A 24,939-nucleotide genomic window follows, 5' to 3' on the forward strand; every position below is an offset into this window, starting at 1 on the left:
TATTTAAAAAAATTACCATAATTATCTAGCTTGTCAATTACAAGGCCACATAACATCATGATTATAATTCAATAAATATCAAAGATACAGATTCCAGCTAAAGTAAAAAAATCTGTGCACTATTGCTCACTGAGTATACCTCACCTTCTCCAAATTAGACCAAAAGTTTAAGTCCTTAAAGACGGAACTAGAAAGGCAATAGCTCTGAAATCAGTAAGCATTATTGAAACCCTAAATGGAGCATAGCAATATGTTATGTGGTTGAGAAATGTTGCTGCTGAGAAAATTGTTGCCCTTCATCATAAATATTAGGAACATTTACTATGTTGTTAAACAGAAAGTTAATGTGCCACAGACATGACATTATTTAGCACAAGATTGGATCTCTTACAGGACTTGTAAGACTCGTTCTTGATTCATTTTAATATTATCTTGAAATCACCTGTTGAAAGAATTCAAAACTGATGTTTGCATCCAGGTACCATAATGTGATGAATAGTTGTAAGAATATTCTATATTATGGTACATTGCATAATGTAATAATAACTAAACATCATATACCAAATATCAAGTGGCTATGGATGGTAAACCAAATGTTGTCCTATACATAAATGTTTGAAAATTACTTTAAGTAAGGCTTTTAATGAAAAGTAGACAAGAGATGGACCTGAAATCAGAAAGTCCAGTATGAGACCCCATTCATTTGTATAAAGTAGCTGTGATTAGTAGTTTCGTCAAAAATATGCTATAAAAACATTTCATACTGCTTGTCAGAGAGAGATGGATGGATGAGTAGATATCCTTCCTCCCTCAGAAATTGGGTATAATAATGGCAGTTTACCTCCTTAATGAAGTCAACTCCTATCTGTTTAAACAAAGGATCAGCAAAGTCAAGCAGGTAGGTGCTGAAAGAAAAAAAAAGTATCTTAGAGGTAACCTATCATATCAAATTTACTAACAAAAAAAAAATAAATGTCTTAGGGGTAACCAATTATGGCTAGACTAAGTCATTTCACACAAAACTTTAAATAGTAAAATTTTAATAACTTTTGCTGACGTGAAATTAAAATAAATGTTAAAATTCAATATTAATAGGAATAATAAGTATGAAATTGAATCAAGAAAATGAATTTGAAGAAATAGATTGAAAGAAGAAGTAAGTACATATTTCTTTTCATATCTGCAAAAAATTTGTCAAAACTGTCCTAAAATATTATGTCTGAATTTCATATAGATTGATACTTAAAACTCGTTCAATTAATTTCTATACATTTTACAAGGCTTACAATTACTCATAATTTAACATCTAAAGAAAAATTTGTCGTTTAAATAAATATGTGATGAAAGTAATAACAAAATATCATTATAACTTGATTTTATGGCAAGAGCTGAGAGGGATATAATTAGTGAAAGATTTTGAACAGGATAGGTTTCTAGCATGTCCTCATCTTATCACACAGATAAGAATCAGATAATCTTTTAAGAGAAAAAGAATATATCATATTTACAAGGTAAAAATCAACAGCATAGTAATTCCAATTTTCTATTTACCCCCTAACTATGTAGGGTAATAATAGTTTCATGAATACATATATATTGTAGATTCACAAAAATGCATTAAATGTCAAAGCATATACATTTTTGTATTCCATACATAATTAACACCAGTGAAAAATTTATGTTCCTTTTCCATAACCATTGCAATACGTCTGAAAAGCTGCATAGCTCAAACTCTAACAAGCATGTGCTCCATTATTGAGAGCGATTTTTTGGGAACTCTCCTAGCACTAAGTAGAACTGCTGGTGGTGGTGAAGGGTAATGGAAACAGTAACTCACCAACAAAATGTATCATTAAAGTCAGCCCAGTCAATCAACCTAGATATATTGGCTTTAGGGTAATATCTGAAAATGTTAGTAAATAGGCTTCATTAGTTAAATCAGCACCGAAAAGTGTCACACTCACCAACAATATGTATGGTCAAAGTGACCCCAGTCTCTAAGTCTGGACACATTAGCTTTGGGGTGTAACCTGAAAACAAGGTTAAATATTCATTTCTTTGGTTACAGCTTATTATTAGCTGTTTCAGACTTACCAACAATATTTCTTAGAAAACCCTGCCCATTCACCCAGTTGGCTAACATTGGCTTTTGGATGTAATCTGAAAAAAATTAACTGAAACATTTTCTCATAAATGTGACAAAAAAAGGGATTTTATCAAGATTTATTTCCTTTTCTATAATAACACACCTTTTACAGTTATAAGAACATTAACAGTATATTCTGTACAAAGCAGTATCAAATCATCAATTATTAGCTTATAAGTAGCTAAATGAAAATTTACAGTTTAAAATCATAAGCAAAAAAGTTTATGCCATTAATATGTTTATTAATTAAATGATGACTAAAAGTTACAAGAAGTTACCTAATTATAGCTTCAGGTACATGCCCAGCAAATCCAGGTAGGACTGGTATCATTCCTAAAGCTCTCATCCTGTCCAGGATCTTATGTTGTAGAATCAGTTGATCATTCAACCATGTCTGTGAAACAGGACCACCCCATCCTCTCATGTTACCCATTCTTGACCTGAATAATGGACAATAGCACTGCTTGATGAAAAATGAAGAGAACTTTTTTTCAAGTGATAATGTATTTTTAAAAATGAATAATATTTCAGAATTTTGAAAAAAAAATATAAGACTGTGAAAGTGATGTCTTGTACACAGAAAGTCTCCCATGTTTTAACTTGTGTCATGTAGAATCATTCAGGCTGTTGTTTCAGTGTCACAATATAATCTGGTTTGCATAGCTGTAAAAATGAAATAAATTTAATGTATGAAACAGATATATTTGTTTGGCTGACTCCACGAATCATAACCACCATCATTACATACATGTAAAGTTTCAGATAAACAGGTAATTTGAAAATAAATCATTGGAAAACATCACATACAGATAAAACATGACCCAAGCATACAAAAGTTGCTTACATTCTATCAACATTATTAATGTAACAAACAAACAATTTCAATAGCAAAATATAGAAAATAAAGTACAGACAAATGTACAATGTATAACTCATAAGAATAAAGAAATTTACAACACTTACCAAGCTTGAAATGCTGGACCTCCAAAATGCTGCTGCATATCTTCCATAGTCATACCCATCTTCATATAGACCTAAGTAACCAAATAAGAGAGGGCGATGTCAATTAAATGCAGCATTTAATAGCATAAAAATATTTAAGCATTTATCTACTTGTACTGCACCTTTCAAGTTTTCAAAATATACTCTTCAAAATATATAGCAAACTATTATAAAGTAAGAAAAATCATTGATAAATAACAATGGTCTCTGTGGCCGAAATAGAAGGGCGCTGCACTGTTGGTGCCCTTACATGCGCCCTTCTGCCCTTACGACTTATCTGATACGCCCTTGTGCCTTTTTTTTGCCACGGTAAGCTCTGAACAGGTTTTTTTTTGCATGATTGATCGATTTCCTGTCATAAATATTATAACTACAGTCATGACACGTACCTGAAGTTTGCCTAGAGAATACAATCATGTCATTAAAATCAATTAGTGTAGATTAAACTTCAAAAGGTGTTAATTACCAGATATCAATTACAATTTACCTTTTGTTTTGTATAATTGATTAACATAATTAGTTTGAAGTAGGTGATAAAAACCTCAGCGCGTGCTGGCTGCTTGGGTGGCATGATTGATCTCAACAGGACTACTCTATGTCACAGCTGATAAATGTATATAACGTGCGTTTTGAGTCAGTTTTTAGTTATTCATAAACCACTATGCCTTCGCAGAAACAATGTTTAGCTCAACTTGCCAGCGACAAGCAGAAAGTTGCAAAGATGAACACATTTATCAGATTGTTCTTCAACACAACACTCAACTCGGTACCAGTCATTTTATATTTTTTTTTCAAATAAAATATTTATGTGACCACGTACATGTACTGATGAAATTAAATTTTCAAATAAAAGTTTTAAAAAATACATAATTTTAAAAGTTTGATTGCTTGTTTGAACCAGTACGGCAGTTGACATGATTTTATCGTGACCTATGACATGACTAAAAATAGATTTCTTAAAATAACTTATAAAAACTCACTGCTCGTTAGATTTTAAAAGATTTAGTTATTATTTATTGGATTAAACATTTATGAAAAAGTTTCGAACGTTGTGCAAACAAAATTAATTACAAGATAGACAATGACGAATAATGTGTATTCATATGGAGATCGGAAGCCAATTTGCAAATAATTTTACTTCTCCGTGGAATTTTCTCCATAATTAAAATTTATAAAATTCATATCCCAATTTCATAGCCAAAAAAATAAAAGACAGCAACCTATCCTTAATCACAAACCACTGCAGAGACCATCGACTTGCACTAGCCTGTAGAGATAGCTTCAACTCCGTACCAGTCATGAAGAAAACCGATGAACCGTTAAGAAAAATCTACAAGTATTACAAGTATAGTTGTGTCCATACAGCCAGTCTGAAAATGGTTCAAGCTGCCTTTAACCAAGCACCACTGAGCATTAAACAAGCCAAACACCACAGATGGTTATCCCATGACCAAACAGTTTCCAGCATAGTTAGATCCTATAAAGCTATTGTTGTTGACCTAGGGATGTCAGGTATAAGCAGTGACCCAGTTGGTAATGGTATCCTGAAGAGTCTTAAAGACCCAACTACACTTAGATCACTCTTGTTGCTGGCAGATACACTACCACACATATCCACTTTATCACTGGTCTTCCAACGTAGAGATGTTAACATCAGCATGGTAAAATCAACAGTAGACAAAACCATCAAGATGTTAGAAACCAAATAAACCCAAGATGGACCTTGGCAGTTGAAATACTCCCAGATGCATACATAGAAAATGAAACAAACAACTTGACATGGTGAACATGTGAACCAAAAAAAAAGTGCCCTTTTCCAACTACAAAGGTGCCCCTCTGCTCAACAGCACCCTGCCCCTTTCAATTTCTAGCTGGAGCACTGAATAATTAGTTCTAATATCATACCCTTTGAAATATAGCTTCTTGTCCATTGAATGCCAGTGGCATGTTAATTCCATGTAGAGCCATCCAGTCCAACTGTTTTTCCCAATCTTCCCATTGGTACCACACAAATGAGTAACTCACTGTGCAAACATTCTGATAGTACCTAAATCTAATAAAAAGACAATACTATGGTACAATTAATGTATTACTTGTATGATCAGCTGTCACATGTAACTGAAATAGGTCATACCAATCTTTTACATGAGAATTATTCTTGGTATTAATTACAGATATCAACATTTATCTCTTTAAAATTTAAAGGAGCAGCAAATGCATAAATAATTCACACTTGAAAAGTGAAGAAACAGACCATTTTTGTCTTAACTGGAGGGTAGTGAGGAAACGAAAATGTTCTTGAATTTCACACACATTCCTATTTAAAAAGATGTTAACTTCCCACATAATTAGTATGATTGGGTACTAATTTTCAATCCACTTAAGTTAAATCATAAGTTTCCTGACCACTCTCATATCCCTGGGTCTACCACAGGGATATGATCTCATGTCTCCTGTCAAGCCGACCAATCAAATTACAGGAAATTTCACTCCAGTAGAATAACAGCAATGCATTGCATAATTGCATTTTTTTTTTTATCTCAAGAGCAAAAGAATAGACCATATAGTGTTTTTCAGTAGGTTAAAGATTGGCAATACAGTAATGAAAAAGTACAACAAAAATAAGTATTTTTTTTTTAGTTCCAAAAATAGTTTCAAAATTTAAACCCATAATAATAATCGGCTGTGCACTATAGACTTTTAATACCTGTCATTGGCTGTAATGGTAATACCTCCTTCAGGTAACTTGGGTAGAGATTTAGGAATATTTAACTGTTGTCCTCCCCATGTAATTTGACAGTTACAGTATTGTGTCAGGTAATAATAAAGTCCCATGGCAACAGCTACTCCTGTACTGCCTGTTATTGTTACTGTACCTCCATTTTCTACCAACTGAAAAAAAAATCTGACAGTATGAACATACTAAGTTGGAAACAAAACAAGGCAAAATTCATTGGATATACTCAAATAACTTGTTTATTACTGTTCTGGGCAAGATAGACTATTTTCTTGACACCATTCGCAGTCTGCAATTCAAATAATTCAAAACTAAATAAGAATTTGATGAAGGAACAAATTGTAATTTTGACTGGAATCGATAAGAAATTATATTTTTAGGGGTTGTTTTTAAGTTTTGACCAAGTTATGCTTGCATAACCAACTTGAGGGTAGTTTACACTTCTTGAACTGCAAAAGGATTATTTCACATAACCTGGTCAAAAATTAAAAACAATCCTTAAATATATTTCAAGACATTCTCGTAGTCTACTCAATTATGCTTCCAGACATTTTCACAATATACCAAACAGACAAAATCAAATCAAAATTTACTGACAAAAAACAAATACATAAAATCCTGATTCTGTGAATTCCAGTTGTGTATAAATATCATAGAATATTGGGCCAAGTTTTGTGCACAGTTAGTTATTTCTACTATAACATTTTAGTATATTATACAGCATGGAGCTTCACCAAAATATAAGTTATATACATTGTATCTAGTATAAATATAGGTTTTCTTCATATGTGATATAGGCTAAACCTCACATATCCATAACAGCCAGATACATCAAAACTGATGGTAAACAAAAATTAGATGTGTTTGTTAATATTCTATCCCCTTGACCCATATAAACCTTTGAGCGAGCTCTTGAAGCAATATATAGGTGTTTTTAGGTTGTGGGATGCGATATGAAAAGAATCATAAGAAATTCTTTATCAAATGAACTGCTTATGGAACAAGTACTCACTCTAAATGTGTCTCTCTTGTCAACAGATAAGCTAAAATCAACCTTAGCTTTAAACTCTGCTGCTCTATCACCCAAAGCTCTCTTTATTAATTGTGTAGCTGTTTGTTCTTGAACTGAAGCTGGAACTCGTGAATGTAAAATATCTAAAGCTGGAAAAGGATCTGAAAATAAAACAAAATTCTGTAATACATGTATGTTCTCATCAACAGAAAAAATACATTATGAAACAGTTTTATTTGTAGAATACAATAGATAAGTTTTATCTTATACTTTAGAGTATAGGCCTACAGAATAGTCCATTGTCAGAACTTGAGAAGGTTTGCTAACTAAACTGCAAGTACATGTATGTGAGTCAGAAGAACAAATACCCATTACTAGTACATAAATAAATTTTGAATAACTTCATATTGGGGAAAAAGAATTCAGTAAGCAAATGCCCATTAGTGATATGTCTGCTCAGATCTCCAACTTTTAACCAAGCTGTGATAGTTGAAAAAAAAGCTGTTATAATAAAAAAAAATCCCACCATTTGGCAAACTGATAAAAATCTTCTGTTAAAAAAATATCAGGTGACTGTGAGAAGTTGTTGTACTAGTACATAATATTAAGAAAGTACACTGCTACTTCTCAATTACAGTGTTTTGCATTTTACCTTTTAATTCAACCACAGCAAAGAAATGGACTGCAGCCAATAATAGTAAAACTTTGTTCCAATCCATCTGCAAAAAAGGCAAATTTTATTATCATGTGCATTCAAATTACTTATTGTAGCAGCAATGTTTAAATGTACAATACAGGTCCAAACCTACAATATATTTAGTTCAATGTACAATATAAATGTAGTTCAGATGAATAGGATTTGATGTACAAATGTACACTGTACATATGAAGCTCTAATAAAGTTGACATTGTACACAAAAGCTCCAATAAATTTAATAAGAAGTAAACAACAGCTCAGATGAATCTGATTAGGCTTTAGCTGGTTTCAACAGTTCATCAGTTAAATAACCTTTAATTGCAAAAAAAAAAAAATAAAATGAATAATTATATTGGTGACATTTTCATACATCATCATCATCATCATCAGAAGGGCAGATTTTGAGTCGTATGGAAATGATTTTACTTCTTCATCCTTTATGGTCAAAGATACAAAATGTGTGTACTGGTATATTAATAAGGAAATCATACATGTACAATTTTATTTGACTCAGATGATAAAAAACATGCTTTTGACATGATGTAATGCAAAAATTAGATTACTTGCCCTTTCTGCTTATATCACATTATATCAACAAAACAAGGATTATCATGTAACAAAAGGTAAAAACTGGTACACACACACCCCAAACTGTGTAACCCTACCGGTATCAAATTCCCTGTACCCAAATCTCTATATTGCCGATTTTTCCATTATCATTAGGAAATTTATACTGAAAGGTGTTCTACCCAGGATTTTTGGATAGCGCTGTATTCAGTGTATGACATGACATTAATAAGTCCCTTATCTTAAAGTGCCACTTCGTATTTTATGTATCATTTAAAAATTGATCTGTGTATTCAAAATGTACTTCCCTGTAAATGTTTATACATGTACATGAATGAATTATTCATAGGTAAATATTTTACCATTGCAGTAATTATAACTATGATACAGTTTTTTATTTTTATTTTTTATATTTTACACAAATATTATAAGTAATTCTTCATAAACATTTCCCCTTATTCATACACACCCAGGTTGTTGAAAAATGTTGAAAACATCTTGTGGTTGAGCAACTTTCAACCTTGAATTAATAAATAGCCACATGCTTTTGACCAGGGTTGAGTTACCTTTGACCATAGTCAAATTTTGATTGGTTCAGTACATAGATATTTGTATCGGATTGACACCTCTCTTAAACGTAATTTGTGGTCAGGTGGGGTTACTAATTACAAATTTGTTGGCAATGTCATAATTTGATTGGCTTCAGACACCTGTGCGGTCATGCGGTGATCAACAGATAATTGCATGTTTACTGCTATTTGTTGAGCTAATTACCTTGCAGGATCCCATGTAAATGACCTTGGGGCACACACATTTCCTGTTATTATTGATGCTCTGGTAGCAAGATAGGGCTGTACAGAGGTCAATAGCACAGCAATCAAACTCAATAGCGCTGTAAAGCACAGCACTTTAAGGGCCTGGGGAGAACACTGCTGAAAATTGGTCCTAAACAAGGGCTGCTCTGGCTTCCAAAATTCTGTTGCCAGAAAAATCGCCAGCTGCCATTTTATGTCGCCAATTTTCAGAAATTAGAACCACGGGTGCCAAAAAAAAAATATACTTTTTTAAAATAATATGACAGTATTAAGTCCACTGATGAATTATCTATGTCAATTCATCAAAATAACCTCTACATTCATGACATACATGTACCTAAGATTCACTCTCGATGCATGTATAAAGCAAGTTTTTAGCTCTAGTCTGTCACTTTCATATGCATAACATAATAAAGTACTACTCCAGAAACAGGTATTTTATTTCTATCAAGGACTTTATATTACTATTCTCATATAGTCCCTGATTTTAAAGCATGTTCACATTTGTCCTTTATGGTCTAATTTATCTTACAATATAATTTTATTTTTTTTATTATTTTTAACAAACTTGATTCTTTTTTCCAAGTAATAAAATTTCTAGCAAACTACATTTTGTACCATGGACCATTAATTGTGTCCCTGTTTAATTATCTTGATATCTGAATAGTATTTCCTCAATAGGTTTAAAAGAACATTCAGAAATTTAGTAAATTTCTGAATTATGTTTTAAATCTATTGAAGTTAAAACTAATTGACCACATTTACAATATTTTCAAACTCAGTCAATTTTATGTTCTTAATTTATTTCCCTCGAATATTTTAAAATATTATTAGGGTGTTCTAATGTGAAATATATAATAAAATTGTACAAATTACAAAAATAAAGGACTTTGATTTTGGGTTACACATTTTAGTACTTTTGGAAACTGAAAATAAAATCAAAATTTCAAAAAATATCATAAATCATTGATTCTAGTCTAGCCATCACAGTATTTTGTTAATATGTACAAATTAATAGCTGGATATATCTTATAATAATGAAGAAATCAGAAAAAGAGTACATGTATTTGGGTACAGCCAAAAGTTAGTACAGACGCGGGTTACACATTTCGGTATGTACTGTAAAAAATTCAATAGAATATGAAATTTGCAATAATTATGGTATCAGTAAGCACACAGAAAATGGACCTGGAATTTAGATTTAGGTAGGTCTGTCCTGCATAATTTCAATCAGAACGTCATAAAAAGCAAATGCTGCATTTGCAGTGTGGTACGACGAGAAAATCCAACTTCTTGTGGGGCATCTTGTTCAAAAAAAAAAAAAAAAAAAATTCGGTTTAAAATTTTGTGAAGTAATTCATGTTATCATTTTATGGTTGGTACCATTTACTTAATGCACTCCCTTTGGGAGCATTTATGGATGTATTATCAACTTGGTTCTGTATACTTATGGCAAGAAAAAGCATCTATATCCGGTTCATACCTTCATTTTCAGGAGCTGAAAAACAGCATAATGGCAGCTTCATTTACATATACTTGTATATATGCAACTGAAAGCCAAACCAGTCTCAGAAAATATTCACTAGTTTCGATAATTAAATACAAATCGAATCGCAGCTTTTTCAAGACAGGGTTGACCATAATAGTCTGCAGTATGGCGCCAAGATGTGTATGAAAATCACGTAATCAATATTACCCATAATTTTTCAGTTGATAAAAATTGCGAAACTAAAACGAAACGAAAATAATCGATGAAAGAAAGAATCAAAACAAAACAATTCGACAAAATGGATCAAAACTGAATAGTATAAATGAAATCTTTTAAGATGTTTCGCAAATTATAAGAACCATAACGTTTACCAGTGCCAGACAATTCGATCCAAAGACATTTGACAACCATCCTTATGAATGCTGGACATTTCGGCCAATTTACATATCAGACCATGACAATTAGTATGCTTTAGGACATATATCATTACAAAATTTACCATGTTTGAACGTTATAAATGTAACTTGTAGTTGCAATTATAATATTATTAATATATCAATTAATGTTAATATTAATTAATGTTTCTTCGGGAGCGTTAAAAGGTTTCACCTTCATCATATTAGGACAATTTTGTTAAGTCTTGCATTATCAATAAATTACCATTGCCAGTCAGATGAAAAATATCACAGGGAAGTCATGTGATGTTTGTTTACATTAATTTCAATGTAAATTTGTTTATTTGAATAGTAGTTAATGATTACCTTATTGCAAGCGATCAGGAGATTCAGAAGACATCCAGCTGTTAAGGCATCTAAAGACCAAAATGTGTCAAGTTCCTAAGACATTTTTTTGTCGTCTTGATATGACCAACAATATCAAACTGACTTATTATGAAACATTTGCGCTTCTTCCTTTGAATTTTGATCTAAGACGAATAGATAACGAATGCTGATTAGAAATCTTCTTCACATTTCACATTTATATAGCCTAAAAAATGCGACTTCGGTCATTAGTTATGCACTTTCTCTTTCCAAAAATAAACTGTAATAACTTCCTAGATGACCAGATAAGTGATGCTGTTGTCGAAGGTGAAAAAGAAGATAATTATCAGGGTTTTTTCCTGTAAGTGTACCTTTATCGCTTATTTACTACTTTAAGGGTAAAAATGGGCAACAGTAAAGGAAGTATATCATCTCTCATGCCAACCAAATCTTTTTTGCCAGAGGCAGAGGGCATGCTAAACATAGGATAGGACAGTGTTGTTGATGAACAACTATTTTTACATGCAGTACTTGTTAACAGCTTTAACACCTTTAGCTTTGGTTTGAATCCATCATCAAAAACATAGTACTGGCTGTTGCTGTTTCTATACTGCACTATTTCATGGATGGATTACTTTATTATGATTTTATTTATTATACTTATTAAACAGGAAGTGATTAACAGGTTTGGACCAAGTTATTTAAATTAGAGTTAGACCCATGTTTTGGGTACTACCCCTCATATGGTGTGTTTTTACCCATTATGAAGATGAAAAATTTTCTTTGTTTGAAATACTGTTATAAATCAGGATTATTTGTATGATTTCGTGTAATTTTTGCAAATAAAGAATACTTTATTTTCATAATGAATTTCAAAAGTTACAGACCAAAATTAAATGCAGTATTTCACGACTCACAATATTAAATAGATTATATAAATTTAATATCGTGTTTTCTTCAGAAAAAAATACTTCGAATTTAATTAATATTCCCACTTAACTTAAATATGTCATTTTCCAAACTTTCAAATTTTATAATGGATAACAGCATATGATGATAGTACTCTAAAGGGGGTTAAACCTACATTGTAATTTCAGGACTTATTATTACTCAAAACTGATTAGGAAGTGTAGTGTATATACCCAACCAGTCTGTCCATCAGTACATATTTAACTTCACCCCATATTTTGGTAGATATGAAACATTGAAAATGTCTCATGCTGCTGGTATAATCTAAGTTGAATGCAAAAATCACTTCTCAAGGGCAGCCAGATTATTGATGATGCAATTTGAATAAGCAACTAATGTGTTTATTTCATTGACGAATCTGTAGCAGGCATTACAATGTAGTAATGCCCTCTTGATATTTGAAAACATATTGTGGAATGTGTATACCACATCATCATGTTTAACCAAAAAGAATAGCTAATTTTTCTCTGATATAAAATAAAATTATATTTTGCAAATAAAATTTGATAAAGGACCAAGTCACAGCCTTCAGGAAAGTAGTATTGACCTCATAGTCAATAACTGCCTACCTGCAGGGTGTCGCTTCTGTGAGCTAGCACATTAAAGATTCAACTCAGTGTGTTTGACTAGTACAAAGCAGGGTCTGTTTGATTAGTTAATCCTTCTTGTCCTTTAATGCATGAAATAATGCCATAGGACATTAAACCATATTCAATTAACCAAAGCCAATAATGCCTTCTTTTTCATCAGCAGTATTGGCATTTAACAGTTCCAATAAATACAAGTGTCCCATGTAAATTATAGAATAGAAAATGCATTGTAATTAAGACTTAAGTGCACATGTCCAACATATATGTCAGTCAGCTGTCCCACTCAGTACCCTTTAACTTGACCCCTTATTTTCTCATGTTGACTCAGTTAGAATAATGTGTCTAGGGTATTTGTCTTCTTGCATGCTGTTGATTCTGTGTAAAATACCTGCCACAGGTCAGTCAATCACAATCTATCATTCAGTCTCCTTGATGGGAGAACAAATGATAAGAATCTATTGGAGATTCAAGTTTTTGCAGAGAGATTATCTCTCATGAGCAAAAACATTAAAACTTTAGATAGTGTCAGTCTGGTTAAAAGACTTGTTTATGGATGTTTTATTACTGTTGAAAATCTATCAGTACATCATATAAAAATGTAATGATATGACTTTAAGCTGTGCCTATGATGGATGGAAAAAAAGACAAAACAGCGCCTCTGCACTTGTGTAATCGTCTACTTATATGTTGACAAATTTCATCACTTCCATTAGAACATTTTTTAGCCATTCATAGTTTCTACATATATAGGACATTACTGATGCTCTGTCCATTTTATTACTTAATTACAGTTTTCAATCACAAGTTGGGATGGATCCTCCAAATCTCACACACAATATTCTTAAGTTTGACCACATTCCTATGATGGGCTGCCATATTTCATGAATGACACATTATGAAACTCTTAAAGTGCAACAAACTTGTTCCACTAGAAATATTACATACATATACAGTTCAATATATCAAACTAGAGCTGCATACAAATTTCAAAATGTTCATAAAAAGGGTTGCTGAGATTTTTGCAATGGAAATTTACAGATCTCTTAAAAAGCTACAAAGCAATTAAGACAAGCATGAAGTTGATGCACAACCCAGCCAAAAGACTTACATGTGCACATGGTACAACCTGTCAAGCCTGAGCTGCATACCAAATTTTAGATTGTTCCCATGAATGATTACTGAGTTTTTTTGTAAGAAAATTTCTGGAACAGACTCACTACTGCTATATACAGACACCAGTTTAACTTAATATGCTAACATTGAAAGGAGAGGTTAGAATAGTTACCACTACTAAGGTACTCAGTCCTTCTGTCACAGCTAAGGGGTTATATATATTTGATAATACAAAAAAAATGTTATGTTTCTGGTCACCCTACCGACCCTCCTACAGACCCTCTTACTTAAAATATTTTATATGATTTTGAAGAAAAAATGATTAATAAGTCTGCCCGCTGTTTTACAGTAAAAAAAGAAGAAAATAAAGCCAAAGATATTTTTTTCTATCCTATATGGAAATAGAAAGAGTTAGAAATACTGGTTGTTTAAATTTAGGATTAATTGTAAATACACAAAACAGTAAGACTGGAATTTAATTTTTGTATCAAAGCATGTTACATCAGAAATTAAATTATTAACTGATATCCAAAATAATTACTATTTCAAATAATGCATTGTTTAAAGACAAGTACAGAAATTAAACAATTTTGGTCAATCAGGAAAGTATGCTTTGGCAACACTTAAAGTAATTTTATTTATTTTCAGAATTTTGTTGTTTTTTTTAATGAAATGAAAAGAAATACATGATGTAAGATTGATGGAAAATGGCTACAGGAGGACCTATCAAACCATCGTCTGTTGCTTATTTCTATGGGAGAATAACTAGAGAAGAAGCAGAACAAATCCTTGCAAGCTATGACAAAAAAGAAGGGTTATTTTTATTGAGAGAAAGCATCAATCCATTGGGAAATTATGCCATTAGCATTTGTCATAATAACAAGTAAGTTTTCTTTTCACTTTAATGCAATACATATACAAGTACCTTGTACTCACATGTACATGTTTTTAGCTTCCATATAAATAATTCTAACATACAAAGACAGTCATTGACATGACTCCCAGATTCTGAGATTGACAGTGTGAGAATAGTAATACATGTACTATTAAACTTTCAATTTTGTATAAATTTGATTTATGAGTATGTCTTGTAATTACGAAACTACTTGTAATAAATATGTCTTGAATCAAGACTTAACTTGTGATGATTTTATGTATTATTGTCATGAGTTTTGATGCTCTTAGGGTTCAAAAGTACCTTCAAGGGTAAAAGGTCTTTGAGTTTTTTTTTCAAATTTCATATCAGTGGTCCATTTGTTGAAAACCAAAAGTCCACAATACAGTGTCAATTAAAAGGCCCTCAACCTCTGACCTTAACTTTAACCCATGATTACTGGCAGTGTTCAGGATCCCACTTTCCTGTCACTCGGGGAAGTGCAATTTTGGTGTGGTAAAGTTGCATATTATGTTGCACTTTTCCTTTGGCAAGGAGAAAACTTTAATTTTTGAAAAAAATGTTGAGTTTGGAAAGCAGACTTTCAGTAGCACTCTAGATAAGAATCATGCAAAATGTGATTCATGGGTGAAAAGCCTACAAATTTTTATTTTTGATATTTTGTTTAAAGTGCCATAGTAAACAGAAATTAGCATTCGGTTTTTCATATAACCTGTGTTCTTAGGAGATAAAAATTATATAGAATGCACTGTAGATTTCAAAATTAAGGGAGATAACTCTCTAAATAACACTCAAATACAATGGAATTTATTGGATTTTCAGTGTTGATTATCTCTTAAGAGCAGACAGATTAGAATGCATAATTACACAGTTCATAATATAGACCCATAAGACAACATAAGTACAAAAATAAAAATATATAGCCTTTTTGGGGTGTATCACATTTTTCAGATTTTGCATGATTCTTACAAAGACAGCTACTTAACCTTGGGAAAGTTTATCTTTATTTGGAGTTTACCAGTGGAAACCTAAAACTTTAAAAACTCCTAAAACACTGACTGGTAGGTTATATTCAGTTGGGGTTAAAACTTGTCCTTATTAAATATACCATAATTTCAATCATAGTATGACAAACATACTATGGTGTATAATCTGATTAAAAACAACTGAATGACAAGGAAGAAAATGAATTCAGATATATGAATAATAACAACCCTTTCTCTATACTATTTGTCAAGCATGCATTTCCTGGTGTCATTTCCTCATTGTAGTTTGTTTTTAAAGGGTGCATGTTTACAAATCCACAATCTTTCATTATCATTTATAATAAGTCTAAAAAACAAATTAAGAAATTCTGGACTTACATGTATGTGTACTTTATTTTTTTTCTTTCAAAACTGTGAATAGAGAAGTAATGAAGTAAATACTTACCCCATATAATTACCGATTGATACAATAATTGAGATTTGGAGAAAATCTGTTACTGCATTGATCCATATAAACATGAAACAATGTATTTTTATTTGTAATGTTGTCATAATTCATGTGACTGTACATTTCATGTTAACAGATTTTATCAATATTTTATCAATATGATATTTTATGTGCTATTGTTATGGGTCTCACATGCCTTCTTTTCTTATCACAAATTTTCTTCTAAAACCATTTGGTAATTATATTTAATATAATTTGTCAATAGATTTTTCTGATGATTCTTTTAGATAATGATTGATGAATATACTTTAGAATTTTCAGTAAAAAAATATAGGTCACTGAACTTGATTTTGAAATGAATTCGGTCTAAATGTTCAAGTTTTTTTATATAGATTATGAAGGGAATTTTTCTTATTTCGAACCAATTAAAAATCTAGCCTATAGATTTTTTTAATTTGTAAAAAGAATTCATATCTGATATTCTTCCATATTCTCAAAAAAAAAAGAAATAGGGGTAACCAAACATTTTTTTTCTGTCACAAAGAAAACCCCAGAGATCATATTACATTTCTATTGACGATATTGTGACCAGTTATCTCCCCTTTGAAAAAGTCTTTAGAATAAACATATATCTGTCTTATTTTTTTTTAATCTTATGAAATGACTTAAAGATATATAAAGTTTATACAATATATCAAACACTATAAGCTAAATGAAAACACATTTTCTTTAGATTTTGCAAACTGATCTACCTTAAAAGTCACAATTTAAATGTATTGGTTACCTATTGTTTACAAGACTTAATTTGTCTGTCTTGTTATCCATGTTATTCTTAAATAGAGTAGCGAACATCCTTAAAATCATTCTCTAAAACAGAAAATATACCGTGTTTATATAACAAGAGGTTTGTTTACATGCAAGTTTTTTTTTAATAACTTACAGTTTTCATCACTATAACATCGAAAAGAGACAAGATGGAATGTATAAAATATCAGATGGCCGTCCATTCCCTGGCCCTGTTGAGTTGATACAGCACCATGAGAACAATTTGGATGGAATGATTACTAGGCCTCAGGTGCCATGCGTAAGACAACCTTTCCAGAGACCTATTGCTTTTAGAGGCATGACCTATACAGAACTAGAAAATGAACTCATTGCTAAGGCTGAATCAATGAAGGTTTGATTATTGTTATTGTTTTATTTAGAATATTTTTAATCAGTTTAGTTTATCTGACATGGGAAGTTATTTTACTCCTATCCTTTGACATTTAATGGTGTACTGCTGCTGTCTGTCTGTCAGTGTTTTTGTGTTTCTGTGTGTCTGTCTGTACACCTTTCCACACATCATAGTAACTCAAAAACCCTTTGCATGGATTTTTATGTTTACTTTATTACAATGTTTGTCATCATAAAAGGAAGCTACTTGTTGTTTGGTTTTGTTTTAATGTTTTAATGTTTTTGATTTTTGAGCTTGTAAACTTTAAATGTTGAAAAAGAGGAGGGTGTTATCGTATGCTTTAGTGCAGCTAGGGATACGGTAATTTCAAAAATTCCATGTGATGTTTATATTATATGAATAAACTGACAGGGTTGTAGTCACAATACTGAAAACTTAATTTTATAATATGCTCATTAATTTAGGTATTTACAGTTTATTGAATTAACTTTATCTGTCTATTAATTCCTTCTTTCTGTTTGGCAGTTCATCTTAGTTTGAACAATGTCTTCTTAAGTGTTTTTTGAATTTTGTTACAAAAATATAAGTTTATTTTCATTTAAAATTCAGACACTGCCACTGGTAATAATTATAATTATTTTACTCTAATATTTGACCTAGATTTGCCCTTTCCTGACCCATTATGTTTAATGTGGGTAAGTAGGTTGGTAGGGAAATAGTTTTACTCACAGTTGGAAATACTGGCCTGACCTCCGGCTGGCTAAAATTTAGCAAATTTTGACTGGTTTAATAGCTAAAATATGTAAAATTCAAGTTCAGGGCTGGTTATATTTTTCAGTGAATTTCTTACCCTGTTTTACTTTACATTTCAGAATCCAAAATATGTATTTAAAACATTCAGTATCAGTGGTTTATTTCAAAATCTGTACTTACCTGTTGAAAAACATTTGCACATTACCCTTAAGGATCTTCTAAGGTTAAAAAAAGTAGCTGGAAAATGAGAATTGATTTTTTGGGATGAGTCATTTTTTTCTGGGTAGGAAGGCCAAGGGCAAACAGTAGTATATATCTGTGGTTTACCAAGGGTGAACTATTTATGCAAGCAAGAAGAAAATATACCATAGGCATAAGATAACCCATGATATGACAGCAGTATATTTTTCCTTTCATGAATTATTTTTGAAATATCAATCATTTCAGATTTTTATTTCATTTAAGTATAATATATTTTTAATGCTCATCATTGGATATAATTATAAGTAGCTAAAGGTAATAAATTGATTGTCCCCTACCATGTTCATTGTCACATCCATGAGGTAATGGATAGTTGTAGGCTAAAGTTTGTTGTGGGCAGCTTTCACTTGTTGGTCTAAGACATCTTTCTTGTTTTCTGTTCCATACTTCACTAATGTCTCTAGATGATTTTCCATGAGATATTTATAATAACCCTTGATTATTGCCCCTAGACAAAGTTACCCAGTAAGTTGTCCCTCTTTTGAATGACATAATTTTAACTATTAAAGTATTTCATATTCTGAATATTATATTTTCTAATACAGTTCAACTGTTTGCCTTTTTGTGTAAATAAATCCTCATTTGTGTCCTATGAAATTTAGTCTGATACAATATAAATTGCTTCCTTCACTTTTCAATTATCTTTTTTGAGTATAAGTGTATAAATCATTAGTTTTTTGTGTTTCTTTTTCGTAGGACAAATATTTAACATTTATAAGTAGACATTCATTAAATTTGGACAAGGTAAGAGGGATTTTTGGAACTGAATGTCTGTCCAAGTATTTTCTAACTTTGAATGTTCCTGGCCTTATGTACCTTATAAAAAATTCTAAATTGTTTTGGTTGGCTAACATTTATTATTATTCATATCATATGTTTGTTTAGAGGTCATAACTTGCATACTTAATTAAAGAATGACTATTATAATATGAAAGTATTAGAAACTAATTATTTCTGGATGCTATAATTTGATCGCACTTTATGCTTTGTTTTATACTCTTGATTTTAATCTCTTAGTTTTGCATACTCAGTTTGTGCTGTTTGTTTTGAATTTGAAAACTTTTCTGTTATCATTAACACAGTGCTGTTCGATACCAAAGATTCATTGGTAACTCTAGATTAAATCTTTGTTGGTTCGATTCTTAAATTCATAATACTTATTACTCCTGTCAAACTAACAAAAAGAATACTTGAGGTTATGTGTTATGTTTTCCTTATGCTCGTCCCATTTTGGACAAATTTCACATTGTGAAAATCCAGTTTTAGAATGGTGATTGTGGTTTTGGCAGCAGCATGGGGCGGGGAAATTATTATTGTTACACATTTCTGAGCAACTTTTTGCAGCCTGTTGATAGGTGGTGTCCTGCGTCAGGTACAGGTTCAATATCATGTGATCCGATGTCAGGTCTGTTTGATGTCTACTTCCTGTTTAATGAAATTTAGCCATTTCTGTCTTTGATCCATTTTTAAAAGTAGTAAAACTAACCCACAAATAAATATTTAATAGTTTGGTTTGATAGAAGTTATTGAATGTCTGAAAGGATGAACTAGTGTTTGTTTTGAATTGTAAATAATTGATGATGTATCAATAATTTAAGTACTGTTTCTGATTTCTACTGTGTTAGATATCATCTCAAACTTTACAATCTTCTGATTCATGGGTAAAATATTTGATTCCAGGGTAAATCATGTTGACATGTTTTTTTTTGGTTTTCTCTCTTGTATACATCCAGAGACATTGATAGCGTGCTTATATTTCTTCCATTAGATACTTGCTCTGTTAACCAAATAACTATTGATTTTTCTTACTTTCTATCTATCAAATTAAGTTTATTTTTTCATTATGAACTATGAGGGTATGTATTACGTATAAATGTATGTTTTATAAGTAAATGTAGATATTGTCAGATGCTGTGTGAACCATGATAAACAAAATCCTTTTTGTGGGTTATAAAATTCATTGCTTATAATCATTTAGATTGTATATAATGATTGAAATGTATTTTCACTCTAAGCCTAAGACTCACTAATGTCTACAGACATTTTTTAAATTGATAGATAATATATCACTGCTTACATGGTTCGTATATGTTCATACATTTATACTATTTACAGCACATTGTTCGAAAGTTGTTGTAAAATTAGGAACATTCCATTTGGTATAGATATGATTTTTTTTCCATTTTCTTCTTTTAGTAGATAAATCAAAGAAAGATAGGTTCTTTCTCTGCCAAAGTCCCCTACTCTTATTTGTTCCCTGAATTCCAAATACTGTAAACTTATTATTTTTGCAGTTAACTAATTTTTGTTTATTGCTGGACAGAAAAGCACAAAATTATTGACAGAATCTGTAATAATTGGTAAATGTGAAAATTAATTTATTTACAGTAGCATCTATCAGGGGGCCTACACTTGATTATTTAAAAAGATGAAAAGGTTTCAGATGTTTGCATAAAAGTAAATCATTTTATGATTCAGAATGCCAAAATGGAGAAGGCCCTTGGTACCCAAAGGGAGCACCTAATACTGCTGGTTGCTAAAGATCTGCACAAGAAACAGCCTTGGTATCATGGTAAAATAACCAGAGATGAAGCTGATAAAAGGATGAATAAGGCTAGTCATGATGATGGCAAGTTCCTGTAAGTATAATCATTACTTGTCAAGAATGGTGATTTAAACTTATATATAATATGATTTTAGGCTTTGCCTTTGAGGGACGGAACTATTTGTATTTGAATTACATTTGACTTTGTTGATAATGCATCACTATATTGCTATATTACTGATGTTTTGACCAGCAAAAATATGTTAGACTCCTTTTAAAACATCCCGTGTGTCTGTGTGAAAGTTAAAATTATCTTTCCCTAAGTGCATATGGTTTATAAGCAGGGTTCTGTACATTTGTTTATCCATCAACAGTTCTAACTGACAACTCCTATCAAACTGCTCAGCAGTAATTGATGAAAACTTTACATACATTACAGGATGCCATTGTACTCCTCTATTTTTCTTTTTCCCTCTGAATGACTTTTTGTTTTTCTGATGCAAAACATGGACTTTGTTACTGTATCAAGGGGGAGGCATCTTCTAACCACAACTCCTCTAAAAATGCTTGAATCATCTTAAAAATTGTTGTTTGGTGTATCTGCAATAAACATGTTATTCTTGCCTGGGATATTATAGCTGTAAAGATGTCAAAAGAATGACATGAATCCAATGAAACAATGTTTACTTTCTTTTTCAGAGTGAGACAGAGAGATGACAAAAAAACATTTGCATTGACATTGAGTTTTAGAAATGAAGCCAGGCATTACATGATTGATAAAAAGGAAAAATTTGCCATACAGGATGGCCCTAAGTTTGACTGTTTAATGATGGTAGGTAAAAAGAAATTTGTCACTTTGGTTACAAATTTACGTGAAAAAAAAACCAACAAAAGTCTTGTGAACTTAAAAGTAGGTTTACAGCAATACATTCTTGTTGCTCTTCTGACACCACAAATCAAAAACTGAAGTCTTGATAGTCGCTAATCGTCAGATATTCTATGCCACTGATTTTGGCTTGCTTTCACTTTCAAAATCTGAAATGGCATGCATGGGATATGCTCTAAAATCAAGTGACTTCCACTAGAATCTTGGTGCCTTGATATGGTAACTCTTTTTTAACCATGATGACTCGAATGTTTTTCAATCAAAACAACTGGTTACCAGAAAGTGCGGGTAATGTTTTCATTCCACAAGTTTCTCTCATTTTTTTAGCAATCTTTAGGTCAAGAAACCAGATTAAAAAACTGGTAATGACTATTGCATGAAATCATCCCAGTGTTATTGTGAAAGTACTTTAATTCGTGGATATCAACTTTTTGTGGATTAGGGAAGAATCACAATGTCATGGATTCTTGAATTCTTGGTTTTTATGTTTCAGTATACTGATCAACAGAAATCTCCTATTTGTTGGGAACCATATTTCGTTATTTGGCCTACCCACAAAAATTCTGACAATTGGTACACCACGAACAATAATACTTTCACGGTAATTTTTTTCAAACTAAAACAAGAGAATTCCAGCTTCAAAACCTCTTTATGTCTACACTATTTGCTGGTTTCTGATGTATGACAGGAAATCCTTGATCCACTCCAGCATGTCCTTATAGTTTTGTTTTTTGTAGTTGATAGATCATTACCATAACAAATCAGATGGTCTGCTATGTAAATTAGCCACACCGGTACCTAAACCTGGCTTTGATAAAAGTGCTCTAGCAAGTGAGTGTTCTATACAAACTTTTATACCTGGTAGTACAGTTATAAAAATTACTCTTAGATATTCATTAAGATTTGAGAGTTCAGTACACATGTCAACACTCTTCAAGTACAGTTCAGTATTAAACAAATTTTGGATAATGGAATTTTGATATGATGTTGTCTTTTACTTTTTACTTGGTACTTAGCCTTTAATATTTGGCCTGTGGCTAGACTTTTTTTCAAGAATTATAGGGGTTATGTGGAAAAAATGTTCCCAACTTTAATGGTGCTGTATTAATTTTAAACTCCTCTTTAAACAGTTTTTAACCGTTTTTGTTTACAGTGAGAGGGGATGACCCTGCGAAACCTCCTGACTGAGGGTATGCATATACATTTGAATACCTAGAAACTTTATTTTTTGGAAGACAAAATTAAAAACAAATACTGCATTTTGTCCTGTTTTACATTGTAGAATATATGGAGAGCAGCACTAGACAAAATCAGGTGTATTCAGGTCATACTCCAGAGAGGAGGTTATCAAATATGTCAATGCATTCACCTGTGAGTATAAACAGTATATTTAAACTTAAGTATGTGCCCAATTATGTATCATGCTTGGAGTAATTTAAGGGTGAAAAACACAGTTTTTTTAGAATGCTTCAGAGAATTGACATTCTTTTGGTGAAAGAAATTAATTTAATGTGGAATGTATTAACATTTCTATTTATGGGAGATAAATCTTATTTTGCAATCAGGTTCTTTTATGACTTCCACCTTAATTTTCTTTTACTAGAAGGCTTCATATGAAAATCTTTCTCCATACCACCAATTAAATGTCATAAGCTTATTAAATAGAAAAAAAAAGTATGGTCAATATTTTGTGCAATTCTTTCAGCTACTTGATTACTTTAATACATAAAATACGCTGGATTAAATGTTCTGAGGTTCTCATAGTTTGTTTTGGTTTTCAAGACCTGATTGTGAGGATTCAGATTTTGCATCTTTACGATCTTCACTGGAGAAAGTGGTGTTAAAGGCTATTGTTGGCCTAAAATACAACTGAAAATTAATGAATAAGTGTTGGCAGTGTTAATTTTGAATTGAGATATTTGAATTCATGACCAACAAACAAACATAAGTACTTCTTGCATTAAAAGGACAAAATCAGTGCTTGAAATTCAGTAATTCTGTCTATTTTGGACTTTCTTTGTCTTTTTATGTTATATTTCTTTCAAGAAAATAGTGTCTACACCCAAGAAATAACATCATATTTAGTGAATGCATTCATTTTTACTTTGTTAATCATGTGTGAAAGTATTGGTATAAAGAAGTTTCTTGCATGTGGACATTGTTTTCTGGACATCAATATATCTGAAAAAAAAACCAACAAAATTTACAGTTCTCGGCAGTTTTTGTTTAATGACATATAATTGTGGCACCATTGTGACATTATTACAATGAGCAAATGCCACATATCATTTATGTTCTTTATTTAACTATATTTTGAATATTTTCAATATTATAACAACAAAGTAGATATTTTTGGGCCTATTCATAGCTGAATGCCCCTACACCCTAAGATCTTGATTGTTAAAAAGATTATGAAAATATTCTTGAAAATATACTTGTAAAAAGTTATGTGAAGCTTATGTATTTTTTTTTTATTTTATTTGATCTAATCTTATTTTATACTTTTCAAAGACTTCACCCACCAGTACTTTCCCTGGAGATTCTCCAGGTAGACCATTGACAAGGGACAATAGTAGACGAGCCCTTCCTTCAATACCAGGTCAACCTCCTAATGAACACGCTCCTAAACCCCCACCTCAGAGAACACCCTCTGGAATCAGGGGGAGACCACCCCCTCCACTACCTACTGGTGCTGAGAGAGCAAACTGGACTGGTGGAAATTGGGAACAACCAGGTAAGTCAACTATCATTTGCCTTAGAAATACTGAACCCTCTGGTGGGATTAATCTAGTCGCTGGTTGGGTTTAATCTAGTCTGTAGTACATGCAAGTATCCTTAGGCATTCCTGTAGAGTAATCATTTTTATTGTTGGGTTTTATCTAGACTCTAGTAGTTAGCTTTAGGCAGTCCTGTAGAGAATAATTCTGTTTACTTTTGCAGGAAACTTTAAGGCTTAAAAAATATTTAGAGTTAGAGAAACTAATTGCACTAGCTTAATAATCATATTTGACCTTTAAATTTTACAATTTAGGCCAACTAGAAATAATCTACTTTACTTTACTATACCACTTTATGGTTATTATCCCCTGC

General features: G+C 31.5%; 2 protein-coding genes across 13 annotated transcripts in view; one reads left to right on the forward strand and one right to left on the reverse strand.

Annotated features, from left to right (window-relative positions):
• LOC148628861 (alpha-N-acetylglucosaminidase-like) overlaps nt 1-16,278 on the reverse strand; it is a 28,697-nt gene extending 12,419 nt beyond the window's left edge. For 2 of the 11 annotated variants that reach the window (XM_088595963.1, XM_088595973.1), the window contains exons 1-9: nt 11,126-11,161; nt 7,550-7,616; nt 6,898-7,058; nt 5,856-6,040; nt 5,054-5,201; nt 3,110-3,180; nt 2,425-2,586; nt 1,965-2,030; nt 842-905 (exon numbers count right to left, since the gene is read on the reverse strand). In XM_088595963.1, the coding sequence (XP_088452089.1) occupies nt 842-905; nt 1,965-2,030; nt 2,425-2,586; nt 3,110-3,180; nt 5,054-5,201; nt 5,856-6,040; nt 6,898-7,058; nt 7,550-7,616; nt 11,126-11,128 (927 nt within the window). In that variant the 5' untranslated portion in view covers nt 11,129-11,161. Of the gene's footprint in view, nt 1-841; nt 906-1,837; nt 1,904-1,964; nt 2,031-2,094; nt 2,161-2,424; nt 2,587-3,109; nt 3,181-5,053; nt 5,202-5,855; nt 6,041-6,897; nt 7,059-7,549; nt 7,617-10,459; nt 10,483-11,074; nt 11,162-16,224 lie in introns of those variants that run through there. The other 9 variants (XM_088595938.1, XM_088595947.1, XM_088595913.1 and 6 more) reach the window with 6 other exon arrangements.
• The window catches only part of LOC148628862 (tyrosine-protein kinase SYK-like), a 28,098-nt gene continuing 14,606 nt past the window's right edge, over nt 11,448-24,939 (forward strand). Inside the window, exons 1-9 of one of the 2 annotated variants that reach the window (XM_088595996.1) lie at nt 11,448-11,587; nt 14,547-14,781; nt 17,170-17,404; nt 19,115-19,162; nt 20,897-21,057; nt 21,663-21,795; nt 22,587-22,680; nt 23,132-23,220; nt 24,361-24,583. In XM_088595996.1, the coding sequence (XP_088452122.1) occupies nt 14,606-14,781; nt 17,170-17,404; nt 19,115-19,162; nt 20,897-21,057; nt 21,663-21,795; nt 22,587-22,680; nt 23,132-23,220; nt 24,361-24,583 (1,159 nt within the window). In that variant the 5' untranslated portion in view covers nt 11,448-11,587; nt 14,547-14,605. The remainder of the gene's footprint in view (nt 11,588-14,546; nt 14,782-17,169; nt 17,405-19,114; nt 19,163-20,896; nt 21,058-21,662; nt 21,796-22,586; nt 22,681-23,131; nt 23,221-24,360; nt 24,584-24,939) is intronic. The other variant, XM_088596004.1, reaches the window with a different exon arrangement.

This window comes from Perna viridis, chromosome 1 (genome assembly GCF_037379345.1).
Source record: "Perna viridis isolate PV_CMFRI_1.1 ecotype Kerala chromosome 1, ASM3737934v1, whole genome shotgun sequence".
Lineage (NCBI taxonomy): Eukaryota > Metazoa > Mollusca > Bivalvia > Mytilida > Mytilidae > Perna > Perna viridis.